The 22,430-nt window shown below is 40.0% G+C and overlaps 1 protein-coding gene across 1 annotated transcript in view; it reads right to left on the bottom strand.

The window, feature by feature from the left end:
• The window catches only part of ctnna2 (catenin (cadherin-associated protein), alpha 2), a 337,829-nt gene that overhangs the window by 60,955 nt on the left and 254,444 nt on the right, over window positions 1–22,430 (bottom strand). Inside the window, exon 9 of the mRNA XM_082535406.1 lies at window positions 18,674–18,826. Coding sequence (XP_082391532.1) covers window positions 18,674–18,826 — 153 coding nt within the window. The remainder of the gene's footprint in view (window positions 1–18,673; window positions 18,827–22,430) is intronic.

The raw sequence follows: 22,430 nt of genomic DNA, 5'->3' as shown, positions 1-22,430 counted from the left end.
TTTCCAGGATACTCTCTCCATCTGCGACCTTTTCTAAACAAACTGCAACTTATCTCGCTTATAGTCTTAAAAGAAACTAGGAAATGGAGACGAGGAAATAAACAAACAAAGCACAAAAAGTGCTGAGGAGAGAGATAAGACTACACTGGGTTAGAAGAGAAAGGAAATGAAATTAGGTATATGTCCTGTTTGTGCCTGGCTGGATTTAGAGTCCTGCTTTACTTATTTCATTCCGAGAACTGCAGAAGCAAACATGTGGCTATGTCGGCATGCTTTCCATAAGCAGAAATATTAAAGAGTGAACATGGTCAAAAAACTGGCATGTGAATAGCCATGTAGAAAAGACAGAAGGCACCGTGTCTTTGGACCCAGTTGGGCTGTTATCTGCAAAACTGGGACAAATGTGACAGATGAGAAGATGTGTGCTATACAGTCAATGAATCAAAACTGTACGGCATCAGCACTTATGTACTATATACTACAGCATATGTGTTACACAAGTAGCCTTTAAAAGACTAGCTTTTAAATTAACTTCTTGTACTTTGAATATTTCAAAGTAAGGACAAGTATAAAAGTTTGTTACCTTAATGAAGCCCCTCCCTGTCTCCTTTTCTTTTTTTTTAGATTTGTAACACCATCTTAATCATCTAAAAAGGAAGATCCCAATTATCTATAGTGGCCCTTGCTCGACCAATACTCTCTTGTTGGTGCCAAAATTCCTCTCCTCTCCACACCCATCACTCTAAATTTGACAAGGGACAAATCCCAGTCACCCCATCTATTCTATTGTTTCATGATTACTGAACAAATGCCAGTGAGTGTAACTTGAAACCTTCAGAAATCTTCAGATCGAGTTGTTAATCCAAAGAAAAGTTACAGCCTTTGCTTTAAACAACAAGACGTGCTTCAGACTAAGCAGAGTTTAACGGTTCTGTGAATGGATATATTTCCGCATATATTTTCCAATAGGACCTGACCCGCAGTATATCACATCTTATCTTTAATAAGCTATCTGGGGCAAAAACTCGAGCCCCTTATAGGTATTATTCGTGTATCTCATTAATCAGTAATGGGAGGTGCCGGCAATCGCTAGCTTGCGTTATTTGGCATTTGTACTATGGTAAAAAGCTGTAGTACTAATTAGGAGCGATGATCTATTGTTCATAATGAGAATTGATGGCTTTTCTTCTGCACTACCAAGCATTTTCTCTCTTTCTCTCAGTATTTCCAACTGAAGGCACCGGTCTCTCCTATTCTCTCACCTAGGCACACTTCAGAGCTGTATATAGGAAAGGACTAAATGAAACACTATGTGATTAATGGACTTAATTTCCAGCAAATCTGAATTCACGGTGACAGCCTACTTCACCTCGAAATGCTTTCTGATTATTAGATTTGAGCCAGTGTCAAAATGTCAGACAGTTTACACAGGAATGTCCCCCCCCTGCTCAAAAAGGCTCATGTAGGGGACAAATGCAATGAGTCTAAATTAACCACCTTGTAAAACACTGAACCCATATATACAATAATCCTGTCACTTCATGTGGGTGTCAGAGCCTCCTAATCTTTGAACACAAAGAGAGACCCTGTCTATGAGACTTTGCAAGCCTGTGCTAATGCTGTGTAAACATTGCTGCTGCTGTTTGCCACTGATTTAGCACATGTTAATATTACATGAGACAGAAGGGCCCTTTGATGATGTAAGTGAACACTCAAACTAGGGCTTTCTACCTCAGGGAAGGCAAGACGGGGCTGTGGAGCAGCTCCTTCGAGATTTTACTTCCGCATTAGCAATCTAGCTTGGTAGGAGTCGAGCGGTACATTTTTTAACATTCATATTACAGAATAGGATGGTTCTAGTTTCAAATACCAGCACAGTGACAAAATGTAAATGTAGTGAAAGTTAAATATACTAGGGCTATAAAATGATGCTTCATTTTTCCTTTTGTTTTGTTTTTTATAATAGTGGCCATTCATCTTTTTTGTAGCTTTCCTTTTAAGCCTTAATTAATGATACAGGAAACCAGTTATAGAAGCGTGTTCTTAAAAATCAAAGATATGTCTACAGGGAAGTTTAAGGGATCACTGCACACAGTTTCTCGTGTAGTTATTTCTAAACAGGGATCGACAACTGTACTCACTCTGATGCACTTGGCTGATATCACATCAATGCGGACACTGGGAAAGTTTGATGAGGACTATTTCCCAATAGCTGAGAAAGGCTAGCTGAAGTTGGTGTTTGGAATCAGGTGAACAGTTAGGTGCAAGAGGCTATTTGACATCAAGACACTGGTGAAGCAAGTCAAACCCTTTTAGTTTGTCTGTATCAACTGTATACACTCCTTGCAGTGATTTACATACACGTCTTTTCTAAAATAATGCAGTAATGTGCAATAGCCTCACCCCTCATTTCTTTACATTTTGCTGTGAAACGTGTACACACATACATGGAATTATAGTATGTAAGGCAAAAACAGAGTTTTGACAATTGTAACCAGCTTAAAAATTAATATTTGGTATGACCACCTTTATTCTTCAGCATAACTTAAACTCCCTGAGGCAAGCTTTCTCGTAATTTCTTTAAGAAGTCTTCAGGCAGACCCACCTTCTATATCAGCAGCAGAATCTGGAGACAAATTGGGATGACTCCCCCATCACTGGGGATGAGGTCAATAGGGCAGTTAAACAGCTCCTTGGTAGCAGGCCCCCTGGGTTGGATCAGATTCCCCCTGAGATACTTGAAGCTCTAACTGTTGGGGGGATGTCTTGGTGAATGTGTCATGGTGATTTGGAGTGGTTCCTATTTTTAAGACAATTAAGACGGCTGAGTGGAGGATGGGCTCCTATGGTGGATGCTGGTTATCTGGTCCATTGCTATGAATCCATTCAATCTCTTTACAGCCAGTAAGTGTTTGGTTTGCACTTATGGCAATAAGTTTGACTCATTCCAGTGAGTGGTGGACTTTGCCAGGATTGCCTTTTCTTTGATTTTATTCATGACTTGTATGGACAGGATTTCTAGGTGAACTCAAGTGGTGAAAGGCTGCCACTTTAGAGGACTCTCATCTCTGCTTTTTTGTGGATGATTTATTTCTGTTGGCTTTATCAGGTGGTGAAGAAGGGTTAGGGTTAGCACCTCCAGTTCTGAAGCCATGGTGAATGGTTGCTTGTCCGCGTAAGGGACATGTTGCTGATGAAGTTTAAGTATATCAGGATCTTGTTTACAAGTGAATGAGGACGGAAAACGGGGGATGAACAGAATCTGCATCACATCAGACTCTACAGTGGGGTGTTGTGGTGAAGAAAAACCTGACAATGGAAAACAAATCTGATGATTTACCAGTGACTCTATACCCTTACCCTCGCCTATAGACACAAGTTCTGGGTAGTGACCAAAAAAATGAGATTGCAGTTTTGATAAGATCCCTAACATCACTGAGTGCAATGAAAGAGCAAAATAAGACATGTGGCCACCGATTTTCAGTCCACTTCTTCTGTAAATTACAACACAAATGCTACGGCAAGGAGGAGTCAGGACGCCAGGTCAGGGGGGAGATATCATCACCCCCACCCGAGATTGGGTACATAGCCCCAAGTGCGATAGGAGAAGGATCGTTGAGTGCGAGAGGAACTGACCTGAAAAATAGGATCATGGCCAAGCTTGAAACCTGGATCCCCCGTAGCCGGTTACCAAGATTACGTGAAGTACCCTCAGAAGGTCTGCTAGATGATGTTAATGCAGCACTACGGACAATACCTACAACCACGGTTACCGACACTAACAAGCTGATCTACAATACGGCAGCAGTGATCAGTGAGATGCTTGGCTACAAGTTGAACAGCCACAAGGGGCAGTACCCTCCATGGAGAAGGAGGCTAGAGGGCAAGATCAAAGTAGCACGGAGGGAGGTTAGCCAACTAACGGAGTTGCAGAAAGGTGCGACAAATAAGGTGCCTAAGAAATACAGCAAGCTGTCCATACCTGAGGCCTTGGAAACTGCCAAGCAAAGACTCACAGCCTTGGCCAGCCGCTTGAGGAGGTACACCAGAGAGATAGAAGGCAGGAGAATAAACCAGCTGTTCTCCACAGAACCAGCAAAGGTGTACTCTCAGTGGCAAGGGAACAATAAGAGAACAGCACCACCAAGGCTGGAGACAGAACAATACTGGAAGAGCATATGGGAGAAGGATGCAACCCATAACGGCAATGCTCAGTGGCTAGAGGATCTGAGGGCAGACCACAGCGACCTCCCTGAACAGGGTCCAGTAACCATCACAGTGGCAGATATCCAAGAAAGGGTCTCCAGTATGAAGAGTTGGACAGCACCAGGGCCCGACATGGTTCACGCCTACTGGCTGAAGAAGCTGACTGCACTCCACGAGCGTCTGGCAGCACAAATGAACCAGCTGCTAGTTAACGAGAGACACCCGGAATGGCTAACTGAAGGCCGGACGGTCCTGATCCCCAAGGACCCCAAGAAGGGACCGGTCCCCTCCAACTACCGACCAATAACCTGCCTCAGTACTACATGGAAGCTCCTGTCAGGTATCATATCGGCTAAGATGAACAGGCACATGGGTCAATACATGAGCGGGACACAGAAAGGAATTGGCAAGAATACCAGAGGTGCAAAACACCAGCTACTGGTAGACAGAACAATCAGCCGAGACTGCAAGACCAGACTGACCAACCTGTGCACTGCCTGGATTGATTACAAGAAGGCCTATGACTCAATGCCCCACAGCTGGATACTGGAATGCCTAGAATTGTACAAGATCAATGGGACCCTAAGAGCCTTCATCAGGAACTCAATGGGGATGTGGCGTACAACACTAGAGGCCAACTCCAAGCCCATAGCACAAGTTACCATCAAGTGCGGGATCTACCAAGGAGATGCTCTGTCCCCACTGCTGTTCTGCATAGGCCTGAACCCCCTCAGTGAGATCATTAACAAGACTGGCTACGGATACCGACTACGGAACGGAGCAGTTGTCAGCCACCTCCTGTACATGGATGACATCAAGCTGTATGCCAAGAGTGAACGAGACATCGATTCACTGATCCACACTACCAGGCTATACAGCAATGACATTGGAATGTCGTTCGGACTGGAGAAGTGTAGTCGGATGGTAACAAAGAGAGGGAAGGTAGTCAGAACTGAGGGGATTGAACTACCAGAAGGCAACATTGCAGACATAGAGGACAGTTACAAGTACCTGGGGATCCCGCAGGCAAATGGGAACCATGAAGAGGCCGCTAGAAAGGCTGCAACCACCAAGTACCTGCAGAGGGTCAGGCAAGTCCTGAGGAGTCAGCTGAATGGTAAGAACAAGATCCGGGCCATCAACACATACGCCCTGCCCGTGATCAGATACCCTGCTGGGGTAATAAGCTGGCCAAAGGAGGAGATAGAAACCACTGACATAAAGACAAGAAAGCTCCTTACCATGCATGGAGGGTTTCACCCCAAGTCCAGCACCCTGAGGCTGTACGATAAGCGGAAGGAAGGGGGCCGGGGACTGGTGAGTGTCAGCACCACAGTCCAGGATGAGACAAGGAACATCCAAGAATACATTGGGAAGATGGCCCCAACTGACCGAGTGCTCAGTGAATACCTCAGGCAGCAGAAACCCAAGAAAGAGGAGGGAGACGAGGAACCATCATGGAAGGACAGGCCCCTGCACGGTATGTACCACCGGCAGATAGAGGAGGTGGCTGATATCCAGAAATCCTACCAGTGGCTGGACAAAGCTGGACTGAAAGACAGCACAGAGGCACTAATCATGGCAGCACAAGAACAAGCTCTGAGCACAAGATCCATAGAGGCTGGGGTCTATCACACCAGGCAAGACCCCAGGTGCAGGCTGTGTAAAGATGCCCCAGAGACAATCCAGCACATAACAGCAGGGTGCAAGATGCTAGCAGGCAAGGCATACATGGAACGCCATAACCAAGTGGCCGGCATAGTGTACAGGAACATCTGTGCCGAGTATAACCTGGAAGTCCCGAGGTCAAAATGGGAGATGCCCCCAAGGGTGGTGGAGAATGACCGAGCTAAGATCCTGTGGGACTTCCAGATACAGACGGACAAAATGGTGGTGGCTAACCAACCGGACATAGTGGTGGTAGACAAACAGAAGAAGGCGGCCGTAGTGATCGATGTAGCGGTTCCGAATGACAGCAATATCAGGAAGAAGGAACACGAGAAGCTGGAGAAATACCAAGGGCTCAGAGAAGAGCTCGAGAGGATGTGGAGGGTGAAGGTAACGGTGGTCCCCGTGGTAATCGGAGCACTAGGTGCGGTGACTCCCAAGCTAGGCGAGTGGCTCCAGCAGATCCCGGGAACAACATCGGAAATCTCTGTCCAGAAGAGCGCAGTCCTGGGAACAGCTAAGATACTGCGCAGGACCCTCAAGCTCCCAGGCCTCTGGTAGAGGACCCGAGCTTGAAGGATAAACCGCCCGCAGGGGCGTGCTGGGTGTTTATATATATATATATATATATATATATACACACACACTGGTCCATCCCTTGAGTTATGTGTCTGTTTTATGCTTGAATGATTCGCAGATGAGTGTAAAGTGGCTTAACAAACAAACAATCAATCACACAAAAAATCCTGAAAACAAAATGGTCAAGTACAAGGACTGCAAAAAAACAAAAACAACAACACCAACTTGGAAAGACCTTCAGAAAGCCTGGAGTACTACTGCTGAGGACTACTTGAAAATACAAGAAAGTTTAACCCCTTAGATGAAAAATATAAAGAGATCATTGGCCGCTTACAACCTTTGCACAGTACTGTAATGTTAATAAAGGGTGAATATTAGATATTCTGAGTAGAAAATCTGCTTCGTCTTATCTGTGGCATGTGTTTCTTTACATTTCAGTTTATTTTCTGTAAAATACAAAAACTGAAAGGTATCTGAAGCCTTGTTCAGTGATCTAAAAAACACAATACAGTCTTGGCTGTGCTTTTGCAGAAAGCAGTGATCATTTGTCTTTTTTTCCTGTTTCACCTAAAAGTATGAACTGATTCCTCTGATCTGTCAAGTTCCTGTGGGCAGCTTATGTCTACTGGGAGTTGTCCTCTGTTTCTTCTGTACAAACCTTTAATAATCCCACACCTCCCACAGCCCAGACAGTTCACTAAGGATGGAGACAGAAATCTGGGCTCATTTGCTTGTGACACTACACAAGAATACTTAGAGTCTCCCTTTCTTTTGTCCTTCTGTGACTTTAACTACACACCAAAACCTTGAATTTTAGCTTGTCCCTTACTCAACATGAAAATCAACATCAGCTTTTACTGTAGTAAAGCCACACATGTGTAAAAGATTGTCCTGTACATCTATATGTGCACAATGTCATAAACAGACATGTATATAATGGCGAGCAGGAGTGAGATGGAGGAGATCAGTTTGAGGAGAGAGAACAGACTCTCGATGAGCCATTAACCTGCTGTCGGTGAGGTAAAATGGCTGTGGGACGAGGTTTAATTTACCCTTTTATAAAGAGGTCGTTTAATTGATGAGCCAAAGGAAAAGAGTTATACCCCTGGTTTGGTGTATTAGCACGGTTGATGGTGATCAGGTTGAGTGAGGAATTGGATGAGCAGTCAATAGTCCCAATCAATCTAAGCATTCAGAGAATCGCCATGATACTTGTGGTCAAATCCTTGACAATAATAGTACAGATCTAAGCACTTATGGAGGCAAGGTTCAATTTGAAAATGAAATCCTTTAAATTCCCGTCGCATATTTGTTTTTAGCTAAAGCTGTTACCGAGAATGTAGGTATGTTCGGTGAAGTAGGCCAAATGACTTCCAGTTTTGCAAAACATTTTATTTTGTCAGTCAGCTCTTTCATTTATCTTTCTTTGCACTCAGCATTCACAGAGTTGAGTTTAAGATCTCGCTTTAAAAATACCCATCAGCAGGTACAAAGAGTCAATTTTCACTTTGAAATAAGCTGCCAGAGAGTTCTACGTGGTCTCTTCACCATCCATTACAGTACCTCTATGGATGATAAATTTTAATAGACAAAAGATGACTAGTGGAGGTCTTTCCATCAATGAAAAGGAGAAGAGAAAAATTGAAAATTATGGACTGTTCTGTGCATGAATGTGTCCAGGCCTTCAGTGGTACTGCAAGTTACATGCTGACTCTATTCATAGCAATAGACCTCTCTCTTAGCCAATTGTGGCTCGTGTAGTCAAGACATAGGTGGCATGAATAAGTTTCAGGTGTATCCTCTCAAAAACAGATTGAACTGAGTGGTTTTCTACAATGCGAGTTGTCTTCACAGCTTACATACGATAGGTGTGTGAGCTGTGTAGTCTAAACATCTTCACCTCTGACCCTGGCTTTGTTTTAACGCTATGCATGCTAAACTTCTTTCCTAATATAAGAGACATCTATTATCTCCCACACTACTGAACATGTAGAAACTCTTCACATCAGAGCCGTGAATCTTCACAGCCACCATAAAAATCCAAATCCATTGTTTTGCATTACTGTGATATTAAGTTGGCTGTAAAACTCAAATTATTTCACACAGACAGACTATTGTGTGCGATATAACATCACTGCGCAGCTAATTACACATATTGAATTGTTGCCCTGCTCAAAGTATATGCCCTTTACACAATCAATGACTAATTGAGGTTCATATTCCATTGGTGTGAATAAGAAAATATTTTTTTTCTCTAATGCACTATTCTTCAAAACACAGCACACATATTCCATGCTTTTCACTATAAAACCACAAAAGGACTAGCTCAGCTGTAGGTTAGTGCTCCTTACTTATTAGTCTTCAGTGGTCGGACAACTAATATGACACTGCGATTCAAGGTCATCATCTACTCATTTCCTTACCAGATATTTAGAAAAATGTTGTCCCAGGAGTACATACTATACATTATTCATTGCATGAGTAATGAGGAGAATTCCTTTTTATGTAGCTCTGCATTACAGACAGAAGGCGTATGTCCGGATGCCTTGCACGCTAAAAAACTCTCTTCGTATCCTGGATAAATGGTACATGAATCTGAGGGAAACAGGCATTATGTGACATCTCAAGTGATATGACTAAAGCCCCACTGGTACACGATATAATTAAGGATTTATGCTGGGCTATATTTCATATTACCATAGGAAGGATAGTTGTTCAAAGCATGGAACCATGGTACTATGTCAAGCCTTATTCCTCTTTTGCTTTTGCTTTTGTCAGACTTAATCTTGTGTAATCCACTTAGTGTCATATCTGAAAAACATGACAGGAATTCCTCTAGTCCTTGTCATGTAGCACCTTTAGAGAAGCTATCCCAGCTCTTAGCGGGAATGCTGACGTTGTTTTCTCAGAACTAAGCTTATCTCCACGGCAACTTGCTCAGGCAAGGTTTGGCGAAGTCTGCCACACAAACACTGCCACCAAGTCTTGTATTCTCTGAGAGATAACGGACCCTTGAGTTGACTCCCTTAGGCCTGCAGGGGAAGGTTAGGGGCACTCTTTTGTGAATACATGCTTGATGCCAGTGTAATTTCCATTTGTTTATCTCTCTTTTCCCTCTTTTAGGGACAGTGGAGATGTAACACAAATAATATAAATGTCAGCCTCAGATTAAAAGATTGCTTGATTCCATCCTAGGGCGCAGCGGTATTTCATCAGAAAAAGGGATGATGACAAATTCCCTCTCAGAAACATGGAATGAGTCAGAGAGAAATTAACAAAGAGCCCAAGAGGAAAAGCTGCCAAAGATGCCGCGTTATTATTAGAATCCAAATTCTACATTATGTGTACAGTATATATATTTATATATATATATATGTATGTTTGGCAATGTCTGCTCAGCATCTGCCACTGTGGAGAAAGAATTACTATTTTTATTATACACATCTTACCTTTAAAGCTTATGATCAGTGCAAATAGTTTAACCTCATCTCCTGTCATACTATTTCCATAAGTCTGATGTTAATACTGAGCAGACAAGAATAATATGTGATAATGATGGTAGTGCTAAAATATCAGGCCATAGCACCACTGTAACATGGAACAGTACAGTTGAGAGAAATCAATGACTCCAGCTTTAGCAGTGACTCTCTTTCAGTGAGAACCTCTCAAGGCTGAGACTTACTGTTTGTGGCCTGTAGCAGTACTGATCAGATTACTTTACTTTAGGTTTGATCCCCCTAAGACCACCCTCAATACTAAATTGTAAGAAATGACTGCTAAGCGCAGGGACTGGGTCTCCCTTTAGCTGCCAGTTTTCTTTGTTTTCCTAAATCTGCAGCAAATTTTGTTTTGACCTGATTATCCAATGTAATGTTCTTAGAATAACAAAAGCCTTAGCCTTTAGCCTGTTAACTTGAATATTTATACATTAGCACACGCTTCAATTGATGTAAAATATGAAATAGCTGAAAGTCTGCCGTGATATTTTGCACATAAATAAAACGAAAGAAAAAATCATGGCAAAAATCCCCCAAACCATTAACAGCCCTCTTTTGAAAGTGTGGGGTTTTCATTTTGGTTTGCAGTTTTGTGAGCAGTACACAGTTAACTATAGAAAGGAAAAAGGCCGTGGGTTGGGAATCGGAAGAAAAAGCCTTAATCGAGCCTCGTATTTCTTATGTGCTAAAAAAACAAACAAAAAGAAGAAAAAAACCATATTACTGGTCTGTGGCCTTGTCTTATTGAAAAAGGCTACATTTCAAAACATGTCCGAAACGAAATATGTATTTATATATCAAATTCAGAATATTTTCATTTTTAGAAAACAGTAAATATTAGTGTTTATGGAGATGTAGGGAGAGTTTTAATATGATTCTGTAATTTAATTAAATATTAAATGTAATTAATAAGTCAGAGGATGCCCATAGGTGTGTGCAAGGCGTGACAAAAAGGACAAAAAAAGTGCTTTGTTATTTGTGACCAAGGTCAGTCTGGTAGAGTGGCAGCCACTGGTCTGGTGGGTCTGGTAGCCTCACTTGCATCATTTTAAATGTGGAAATTAAAATGTTTTCTTTACAGTTCTAGTTTAATCAAATCAACTTAAAAATAGCGTTATTTCTGCTTTTTAAATGTAGACAATTTGTTTCTTTACATATGTTCACAAATCTAAATTCATGACTTTAAAAGCATGTCCCTCACACACTTTCTTTGGCTTAATAGTGTCAGTACAGTGTTGTGTGACCTCTGTTGTGCAGATTGCGCCACTCTTTTTTAAAGACTGTTTCCAAGAAGTCATTAGGAAGCGAATTTAAAGTCTATAAGATTGAGTTAATTAAAGACTCTTCATGGGAGCCACAGCTAAACAGCTGAATTAATTTAATGGATCCACTTTAATCATTTATTAAATTTAATATATTGCATCATTAAAACTGCAATTTATAAAATAAAAAAATTAATAATTTTTAAGTGAAATTAAGACCACTGAACATGTCAATTACCAATAGAAATAGGTTTATTCTTATAATCTTATCTTATATTTATTTATTTGAATAAACTTTGATCTGATCTTTTACAGACTACATTTTTACAGACTTCACTGAACTGGGATTGACATTTGCTCTCTGGAGACATCAGATATTGTCAGTATATTACAGACTTGTTTTTATTACCAGGGAAACTCTTGTCTAGTTTATTTCAATCACTACTGGGTCTATTATAGTTAGTATTACTTCCTAATGATGCAACCAACTGTTTTTTTTTCTTTCAAACCACACTCTTTCAAAATCCCCTTTGTACTTCCCTCAGAGGTATACCTCTCCTCAGTTCTGTCTTTGAATTCTAATGGACTGAACTGACGGTACACTTTCAGGTCTGACATGCCCTGCAATGTGTAAAAACCTTGGCTGCCCATTAGATATCTTTGATGGGTTTCAAAAGCACCAAGAGGCCTGAGGACTAAGCACCACACAAAAAACAAAACACCCGCCTCAAAGACTCTTATAGGTGCTGGGCAGTGATCTTGTGCCAGCTGGCTTTGTATCACGACTATAGTTTGCTACAGTACCACAGGGAAATACAAAAGTACAATAGTTTTGACTATAAAAAATACACCCACAGTTCCAGGGATGTTCAGCATGCACTCAATGTGCGCTCAACAGTTTTACCTGCTTTGCTGAGAAAATGAAAGTACTTCCTCTACTTCCCTTGTGCTAAACTTTAACCTTAACTCCCATCTCATCTCGTGGTCATTTCGTGAAAAGTAAAACTGAGGAGAAGAACTTCCCTTTCAAACTTTAAGCGGATTTAAACTTGCAGTCAAAGGTGACCACAAAAAAGACGGCGTCTTTAGATCAGAGAAACTCCACCCAGTGGAAAAACTAGCTTCACATAATAAGTGCTTAATTTCAAATAGCTGCATGTACTTTCACTCATGTAAAGGCTGCTGTTGTTGATCAAGTTTATAGCGGATGCATTTGTGTATCACATATTGAATATGGTAAAGAATTCAAAATGAACACAAGCATAAAGTGTGGATTTTAAAAGCAGCAGTATGAATTTGCATCCAATCACATGATTTATTGGGAGAATCCAAATGATAAAAGAAATCACTTCGAATGAGACTGTGCTTGTGTATCTGCATTTGTTTATGGAATTTTCTTGCTATCAACACACCTGCTATCAAAATAACTCCAAAAGGGAACAACATGAGGTGGATTAGGTAGCATGTGATGAACCTTTTAATGCACTCCCAATCTTTCAAAGGGCGATTTCTTTGGGGGGCTAAAAACTTTGAATGCAAAGAGAGGATTAATGTTGGCCTACAGGTTCAGGTCATCACAAATAGACTTGTTCCAACAGTGATCCATCCACTTCCCAGTTAACCGTCCAGTAAAGTGCTTAATGCGGTGACCTCAGAAGAATGTTTAGTGCTGCAGTCTGTCTCATGTCGTTGAGCCCCGAAGGCCAGTTCAGTATTTGTTACATTCAATTTTGTATTGATTATGCGTAATCACAGAGGGTATGACTATCCCCTTTATTCACTCCATGTCCAAAGTAAGGTTGCTGCTGTAAATCAAAAGTAAGAAAAGCTAATGAACTGATGAAGATTAACTGACCAGCAAAAGTTGCAGCCACGTATGGAGAAAGCTCCACAGCTCGCAGACAACAACACACCAAATTCTTAAACAGGAAATATTACATTTGCTGTGAGTAATTATTGCATATTTAACTCAAGGGATTAAGCTGTTGCAAAATCTGTGACAAATAAATAGACTTTTTAAATCTCATCAAACAACATTTAAAAAGACAAAAATCTATAAAGCTCGCAAAGAGGTTGATAGTAGCCAAGCAACCTAATCATGCATCAGACATCATGTGGATTTGTGTGTTTACCAAGCATGGTTCTGAAAGCACTGCAGAGGTATTTCAGAGATAAAGCATATGTAGAAGTGTCCTTCATAATGCCACAGCTGCTGAACAGAACTGCTCCAAGATGGAGTCAAGGTCAGAGGAAAATCTGATTCTGACATTAGAATAGTGATGGAGCGTAACGTCCTTTAGATGTCCAAGAATTGCTGGCACGTATAGAATCTCACTGCAGTGGTAATAAAAAGGAACTACGGTAACTTTAAAAGATTGGATATTCATCTTGTGTTTAAATTAACAAGAGCACATCCATGTGGGCAGTGGTGAGCTCGGTCTGCAGATGTAATAGAAAAGGTCCAAATGAAACTGTACATATGTACTTAGTAGAAAGTAGAAAACAAACAATTACAGCAAGACAAATACAGTTAGTCAGGAAAGAGCGGTTAGAAGTAAAGATCAAAAGAGATCTATCGTTCATACTGAAAGGCTTTTTTTGCATGAATTTATATTTAACCACCCCCCCCCCATGTTGAAATAGTTTATTGCTATCTAAACATTTAAATAGCTCCAATGATAACAGCCAGAACTGAACAAGCAACTTGGAAAAATATCTAGACTATAGTTGCACTACAGTAAATTTGTGATTCAACAACAGGTTATGTAAAAGTTATGCCTTAAATATATATAAGGATATACTGAATGTTTATGTAATGCATGTATGCATGAAATCCTGAGAGTGGACATATTATAGTACAATATTTTTTTCTTTTGCACATTTCATTTCTTTTATCTTAGAAGCTTCTGTGTAAGTGGAGTCAAAGTTTGTTATTCTGTTACCCCTGATGCATCTGTTTGGACTGATGATGGGTTAGTATTAGGTCCTCATTAAGGATAGTCATGGGAATTAATTAGCACAATCTGTGCTAATAGAATAGTGATACACAGATACCCAGAAATTTATCTCTCTGACTTGAAAAGGAGCTATCGCTGTATTTCTCTGTGCATGTATCCCATACAAAAAACAGGAAAAGGAAACGTGACCAAATTGATACAACTGAGAGTATCAATTCTGGAAGTTACAGACAATCTTTGCTTGGCTATGGCAGGTCCATTGTCATTACAGTCCTTTAAGGCAATCACATCCTCAGCTTAAAGTTTATTTACTTCCTGTTAGTGGTCAAGCTGGTGTAATGAATATGATGTGATTAAGGGAGTCCTCAGGGTAAACTTTGCTCATCACCGAAGTGACAAAAGAACAATGGTGAAAGAAAAGACACACATTGTATACTGTGGAGCCAAATGGGGCAGAATTAAATGGAAACCAAGCAGACATGAAAAGAGGCACTTTGATTTGACTTTATTTTGATTCTGATCGTGTCTAAACTCTGTTCTAATGGCTTAAGACAGCTCCTCCCTGACATCAGGGAGATGACTGCAGTGACATTCATCAGAATGTTAATTACCATAATATATTAGAGGATTGCAATGGTGGCTATGATGACTATGTCTACGATAGCACGAATAATGATGATGACAGGAAAGACAATGATATTGCCTGCTATATAGGACAGCCGTGAGTGTATTAGCTAGTATGGACAAGTAATTTACATGCTTACCCTGACAAAGGTGCAGAGCTGCTCATTGCACACTCTAAACTTGTAATATCCATATGGCACTTTTTAATTTGGTATGTATTGGGATTTGTGATATGATATTACCTTTTCTTTGCAACAAACAGTCTTTAACAGTACTTATAGGGTACTTTATCCTGCAAAGTAAAGACCTGACAATACTAAGAAGAAGAAAACAAAGGAAAAAAAGCAATTGGTCACAATGTGGAGAAAGAAAATGTCGACTTTTAATAAGGAGAAGCCTCTCGCAGAGTCAGGCTGCAGAAAGGTGGCCATCTGCCTACACTAGTTAGGGTGAGGACGAAGTGAAGAGAAAAAGGAAGAACAAAGAGAAAAGAACGATAAAACAGGAAATACTTTTCAGGTTGGTGTATTGGTTTAAAATTGCTGCCTTACAGCAAGGTTTCTGGGTTCTTAACACATACCAAAGACATGCATGTTAAGTAAAATAGTGATTCGAAAAAAATTAGGCTTGGATTGATGTAGATAAAGTGCTTAAAACTTGTAGAATACAAAGCTGGATGAATGCACATGCATGATTAAATGTGACTTGTAGTCTAAACAACTTTGAGTGGTCAGTGAGATACACGTGAGTACATTACTTTTCCATATGAGCTACATAGTGGTTCACTTTTCTCAGATGAAACATGCACTTACAAAGCTGCTAATATGTGTTGTACATTATGTTTTGAAGTTTTAATTGGAATACTTAAAATAATGTTTCTCTAACTGCAGCATGACACTTATCTAAGAATCAAATCAATTTATCATTCAAACATCAAATTTAATGCTTCCTTAGTATTAAATCTGATGAAGGAAAAATGCTCAAATGAGCTGATCACTATTCTATAAGCTCCTTTAATAAGTTTGCTTAAAAAACTTAACTGCGTGACAGCCGAGTCAGTGTTCTGCCACAATAATAACTAATTCCAATCACTCAAAGGAAACCATAAATGTAGGCATACAATCATGGCTTGAGCACTGTAAGAGAACTTTATTGACATAGCACCTCATTATCTCATGAACGGAAATTTAGATGCTTGTGCTGCGCTGCAGGTTGCATTTGATGAACCAATTTAACCCTACAGAGCTCTGGGGCATGAAAATATCTTTTCTCAATCAGTCTTCATTGGAAAATATCATCTTTATACCAAAAAAAAGTTTGTGTAGAACTAGCTCCATTAGAAGCATATTGTGAAACCGTTAAAAGAGAATAAGTGACCTGAAACAACCAGACAGCAACAGTCAGGATACTGTTATACAATTTTAACGTCCAAGACCATTACAATGTGGACATTATGTGTTCGCAGCTAGAAACAACTTTGTCATAAATATTTTTCATTTTGATCGATAACATAATTTGCACACACAGCTGATCTGGGTTTTGTACCTGCTAACAACCACTTGCAACAAGCCACAAACAACTTGCAACAAACCAATGTACAGCTGATAAACTACCCTCAGGTTTGACTGCAGTTTACAGCCAACTCAATTCATACAAACAACTGCATATAAACACAAGGCAACGTTTCTTCCTTTTTCCTTTATAAGGAGAACAGAATTCATCTGCCTGAAATGTCCCAGGGCTGCAGAAAGCTTTAAGATTGCTGTATGCAAAGCACAGATTTTGAGTGTAGCATCAGTCAGGACTCCTCTCATCAACAAACAGCTGGGGGAAACCAAAAGGGCACACAAATCACTCACTCGCTCAGCTGAAGTCAACGAAAGCTAGAGTGCTGTTTTAAGTGACAGTATTTTACGAGAGGCCCACATAAAGGCTCTAAAGGTTCTAAAGGCTCCCCTGAATGGACCATGAGAACAAAAGGCAACTCCCATCAAAGGGCACAGACATTTATCACAGGACTCCATCCGCTATCTTCCTGCCGTTGAGTGGATGGGCAATAAACGAAAACCTCATAAAAGCAATATGGAATGTCCTAAAACCAACTTCAAGTGAAACACAACACATATTCTTCCACATTTTTAAGCTTTCTCACTATTTCTCATGGATATTTTGTGATATTCCATTCGTCTTTACAGTGATCCTGGGAAATTACTGATGAATTAGTATTTGGATATCCATCCATCCGTCCATCCATTCGCTTCCACTTGTCCTTTTCAGGGTCGCGGGGGGCTCTGGAGCATATCCCAGCTGTCATAGGGCGAGAGGCAGGGTACACCCTGGACAGGTCGCCAGTCTGTCGCAGGGCCAACACACAGAGACAGACAACCATTCACGCTCACATTCATTCCCACATTCACACCTATGGGCAATTTGGATTAATCAATTAAACTATCCTCACTAATTGGATGTCTTTGGACGGTGGGAGGAAGCCGGAGTACCCGGAGGGAACCCATGCAAACACGGGGAGAACATGCAAACTCCACACAGAAAGACCCCGGCCTGATGGTGGAATGAACTCAGGACCTTCTTGCTGTGCAGCAACAGTGCTCCACCATGCCACCGTGCTGCCTAGTATTTGGACAGTCCGTTTAAAATGGACTGGAATAGATCCCTATAGGGCACCTCGTCATCCAAAACGCCTGCCCATGAAACCCCCAATACCAGATTCCTAGCTATTGGAACACTTTTACCCCCTCAAGACCCCCACAAATAACCTCCGTATGGTGAGACCACCAAAATTACACCAAAAAACATACCCCATACCGAGTTCCCAGGTTACAGGTTGGGGTTTTTTTAAACCAGGAACTTTAGGCACCCTCAAAGGAGAGCATCCATTCATTCACATGGATAAGGCACAAGATGCAGCTTGGCTTTATTACGTTACAGAAACTACACAGAAGCATGTCTGACATGATGTTATCCTTAAATGTTTGTCAGTAACACTGTCTTTATCACTGCCATAATGGCTCGTGTACCATATGTGCTATTGGCATATAGCTTCAACCTCAAGCATATTTTGTTAGGCTACATGCATGGCGACAGTGTATTGGGTTTAGAATGTGTGTGAGTGTGTTGCTTCCACTATGCTTTCTATGTAGAGATGAAGGGAGGCAAATGGCTGTTCAGCAGTAAAAGGAATCAGATGCATATGACTAAACTACTTGGACTTATTCCCCAAAAGGTTAGAAGCAGTTCACAGTAATCTGGTTTTTGAGGTTTTGATTGGCCTTGGAGACTTAGTCAGTAGAAGAGAAAGAGAGATGGACTATAACTTCCTCAATGCAGCCTTAAAATTTTGGTAGCAGTTCAGACAGGCCACTGTGAAGACCTATGGTCAGCATGCCATTCACTGTCTATGACTTAGCATAATTGAACGCCTCAAATTAGGATGCAGTCAGGCAGTAAAAAGGATTTTTTTAACCTAATACTTCTTTAAGCAAGAGTCAAACCTCTTCATACCGTCTCCATGCAGCTAAGACTACTCGGCCAACAAAGCCAAAGAGACAATGGCTAATTGTCAAGTGCACATGAACATGCACACTTGCTTCTGTTAGTGCATTTAATACACAGAATATTCTTTTCAGTCCAGCAGTTTATTTCTAGGGAAATGAAAAGGTAAAAAAAACCCCACCTCTACATTTTTTTAATTATTACATGTTCAGTTGCAGTTTGCCTGCTCACTCTTTCATTTAAATGTAAAATGTAAAGTTATAAACTTTCTATATTTTTTTCTTGCTACGCGTCATTTAATATAAAGTAAGAGAATCAGTGAGCATGTGTACGTGTGTGATTGTGCCCCCGTGTTTAATTCATGACTGACCTCCACCAGCTTGTTGGCGTGCTCACGGAACACCTGGGCGTACTCCTTGACCTCCTTCTCGTTTCCACTCTTAGCTGCTTCAATAAGCACCAGCAGAGGGACGTTGGTTTCTAGGAAAGAGTCTGAGATGTGGTCCATCACTGCCTTCCTCAACTAGATTGCAGAGGGAGAGAGACAAGACACAGAAAAGAGGTCATATTATTAATAATATTACAGATGACTTCACTCTATTACATTTGGCAGTGATTACATATCACTTAGAATTGTAATGAATATAATGTAGTAACATAATTAGATGAAAGGACAGAGGGAGGAGAAAACAAGAAGAGTGGAGCTAAAAAAAAACCCAAAAAAACTCCAGGCCAGGAGCGTAAATTGCTCATAAGGTGTCATTGCTCCCATAAGGCCTTTTACTGGGGCAGACATTGTGACTTTGTTTATGGAATCATTTTGTACCAAACTGGCAAGGGACCGGTTGTTTTATAAGACAGTAAATGGATCCTGATCCTGCTCACTGTGATATCTGATGAGATGCCAGAGGAAACAGTATAGAAACCACTATAGACAGGTCCTTTATCTTACACAAAGAGGGAGATATCCACATGAGGCCAAAGCAAAGACAGACAAGAACGACATCAGAGGAAAAGAAAGTAGATTCCCGGACGTGCAAATATTTGTTTTCAGGCTCCTTTCATTTGCAAAGCCTCTGTTACTAATTAATTACTACACTAATGCTCTAATTATTTACCTTTAATAAATACTGCTTATATGTAATGCAACTTTAAAATTCCAGTGGGTTGAATTACCACCGTTGTGATGTGTTTTCACAAAAACGAATTAGAAGGACAGAAGAGGAGAAAACAGTGGCATGAGAAATTAAAAATGGTATCAAACATAGTTAAAGTTTATATAAATTAAAATAATAATGTACTGTTTCGTATTTCTGATTGTATTATAACAACTTTAAGATGAAACTGGTTTTTAGGTCATTTATATATTCCTAAATAACAAATGTTGACTACTACACAGAAGGGAAGAGAAGACTAACAGCACAGAGTGACAAGAAAAAATCATTTAGCCTACAAAGAAAAAAATTAAAAAATCATATGTTAGTCTGTCAGTCGCACTTAAATCACCTGCGGCAATAACAAACTTAATTGCCAGTCCACAGAGGGGAGGAGAATAATTGAGAATTCTGGAGGGCAGATAATCCATCACCACTACCTTCAGTAACACACTAGATTTGGACAGTTTAGTGGTGAGGACAGGTCTGTAACTGCCCTGAAGCCCACACTCACTGTAAGCATGTAAAGGTTTCTGGATAAAGGAGTGCTCTCACTGTTTTTTCCTCCAGAACTATATACTTGCAGCTCACTGATGTGAAGCAATGCATCTGAGATGCAACACAATACCATAACATGATGCTTTTCTCAAAGGCTGATAAACTTTGCCATTTCTGAATGGGGAATATTGCATCTTATTCTTCCTGTAGAGATGAGACCGGCATCAGTGCTATTCTGTAACCTTGCTATCCTGTCACCTCGTGCAAAGGTGAGGAAACAGTCCAGATACAAATCTTGCACTGCCAGAACCATCTTCACACTGTCCTAGTGATGGTACAGCACAGGGGAAAGTCGTGGTGGATACATGCAAAGATCAGAGTTGTCTGGAGGTCTTATCTTACTTCTTACTTCAGGATATAAAAGGTGACCTGCATTTTGCATGTGGAAAAATAATTACCTTACAACCACTGTGCTATAAGTCCATACTGATCATACAGGTTTTGAATGCAGCATGTTCATATAACATGTATGTTTTCATATGTGTTGTATCTCCATCATATTTATTTCATTTAGATTAGCTAAATAAAATTTTGAACAATTAGAACAGACTCCAGAGCAGATAACAGCACAATGTAATACCATAAGCCATTGGGAAAGATGCCTTACAGAGGCAAATATGCTTACAAAAAACCCAAAAAACAAAAAAGTGATTGGATCTACTTTTTATCTTCTTGAGACAGATAAGACTTAGACTGTGTTATAAATTCTTAAGATTAAAATGAGTTGTAAGTGCAAAACAGTATAAAGAAAAAGAAAAGCATTTCCCATCAATTATGTGCTTTCAGTCATTTCCGTTCTGATGAATGTCACTTGTGCATTAAAGCCAGCAATGTAAAATAATTCTCTCTGTGTTCAATTATCTTGGTATTGCTCAGTGAAATGATTTCTGTTGAGCATTATTGTTAACAGAAACCTCCTTATGGTATTCTCTTTTGTTTGCCAAACACAGTTTAATTTGAATTCTATATTAAAACAAAACAAATAAATTAAAAAAAAAAAACAGACCCTTTTCATTTTAAATGTGAAGGTTATAACAATAATCTTAGAGATGATGTCATTTACTGAAATGCAACTGCATAGTAAAATGTCTTCGCAGTTGTTATGAGTAGTTTGTTGTTGATGATGATCAATCATTAGTTAATTGTATAAATACACATGCATGACATGCATGAACCTAAAAGTGCGTGAGGCATTAGGACACTCATGAAAGCCTAACAGTGAAACTGATCCTAATGTTTAAGTGGAGAAACGATACAGACTAGAGATTTCCCAAGTTGCACGCTCTCCTGCACCATCAGCATTTTGATGCCCACACACCACTCCCTCTGAAATCCATCTTCAATTTTTCAGATCTCACCTCCCTCCATACTCCACCCCCACTGTCTCTCCTCTAACAGCCTGTCTGCATTTCACTTACACTTAAAGAAAATAGATCTAGAATTTCAAAAGCTAAAAAAAAGAGGCTTTGCCCATTACAAGTTAGTGGGGGAGCCATTTGTCTCACCTATCAAGCAGTGCAGTTCTAGCTATGAAAGTATTTGTATTTCCTGAGAAGTGAGATGAGTATTAAATTCTGAGTACCATTCATAGCTATGCATTTATTTATTTATTTATTTTTATAGAGCGCTGTGCTGCTGGCTGTAAGAATGTAGACTGCTCAGAAAAATCAAAAGGTTGTGAGACTGCTGTCATGTCAAAGACAAAGAAGTATACGGAAAAGTTAAAGGTAATTGATTTGGGCTCATTTTTAATGCTAATAGTTCATTTCTTATAAAACTAACCTGTGTGGTGGGATGTTCAGCCTTTTTTGTTTTTTTAAAGGCTGTCCATTGCGCTGCACTCCCAAATTACATGCTAGCTATTTCTGGCAGAGATTTCATTGAATTTTTCAGAACCACTTAACAGTTGTTGTAACCTTTTAGTCTTTAAGTTTCTTCTTTTGTTTGTGTAGTAAAAAGTAAATGTCACTGTTCAGACACACTGGCAGCTGTTAACAGGTTTTTTGTTTGTTTAATGGAGATAGGTTAACCACTTCTAAATGCAGTACTGCCACCTACAGGCAGTAGAAAAACATTCATGTATCCTATTAATTGCTAAAACAAGGAAATATATGTAAATTTAAAATAAAAAATATCAGGTTTTTGTGAGCATTTGTGAGGACAGCAAGAGCAAGCAGTGGATGGTTACATGGTGGAAAAGGAGTGCTTTAAGCAGCTGTTTAAAAAGCTTGACAAAAGTTGCAACAACCTATTTTATCATGTGACAGCATGGCTGTAAAGTTCCCGAAGAGTTCCTTTAAATATCGTGATATAATTGTGAGGTTTGGTTTCTGGTAATAGATCTTTGGGAGAAACACTATTTTATGCCTGTCAAACTGTGTTATATTCATCATACATTCATTAAAAAAAAGCAGA

The sequence above is a fragment of the Aulonocara stuartgranti genome (assembly GCF_965226115.1).
Source record: "Aulonocara stuartgranti genome assembly, chromosome: 6".
NCBI lineage: Eukaryota > Metazoa > Chordata > Actinopteri > Cichliformes > Cichlidae > Aulonocara > Aulonocara stuartgranti.
Note: the sequence above shows the minus strand (reverse complement) of the source record. Positions and strands in the feature narration are given on the sequence as shown.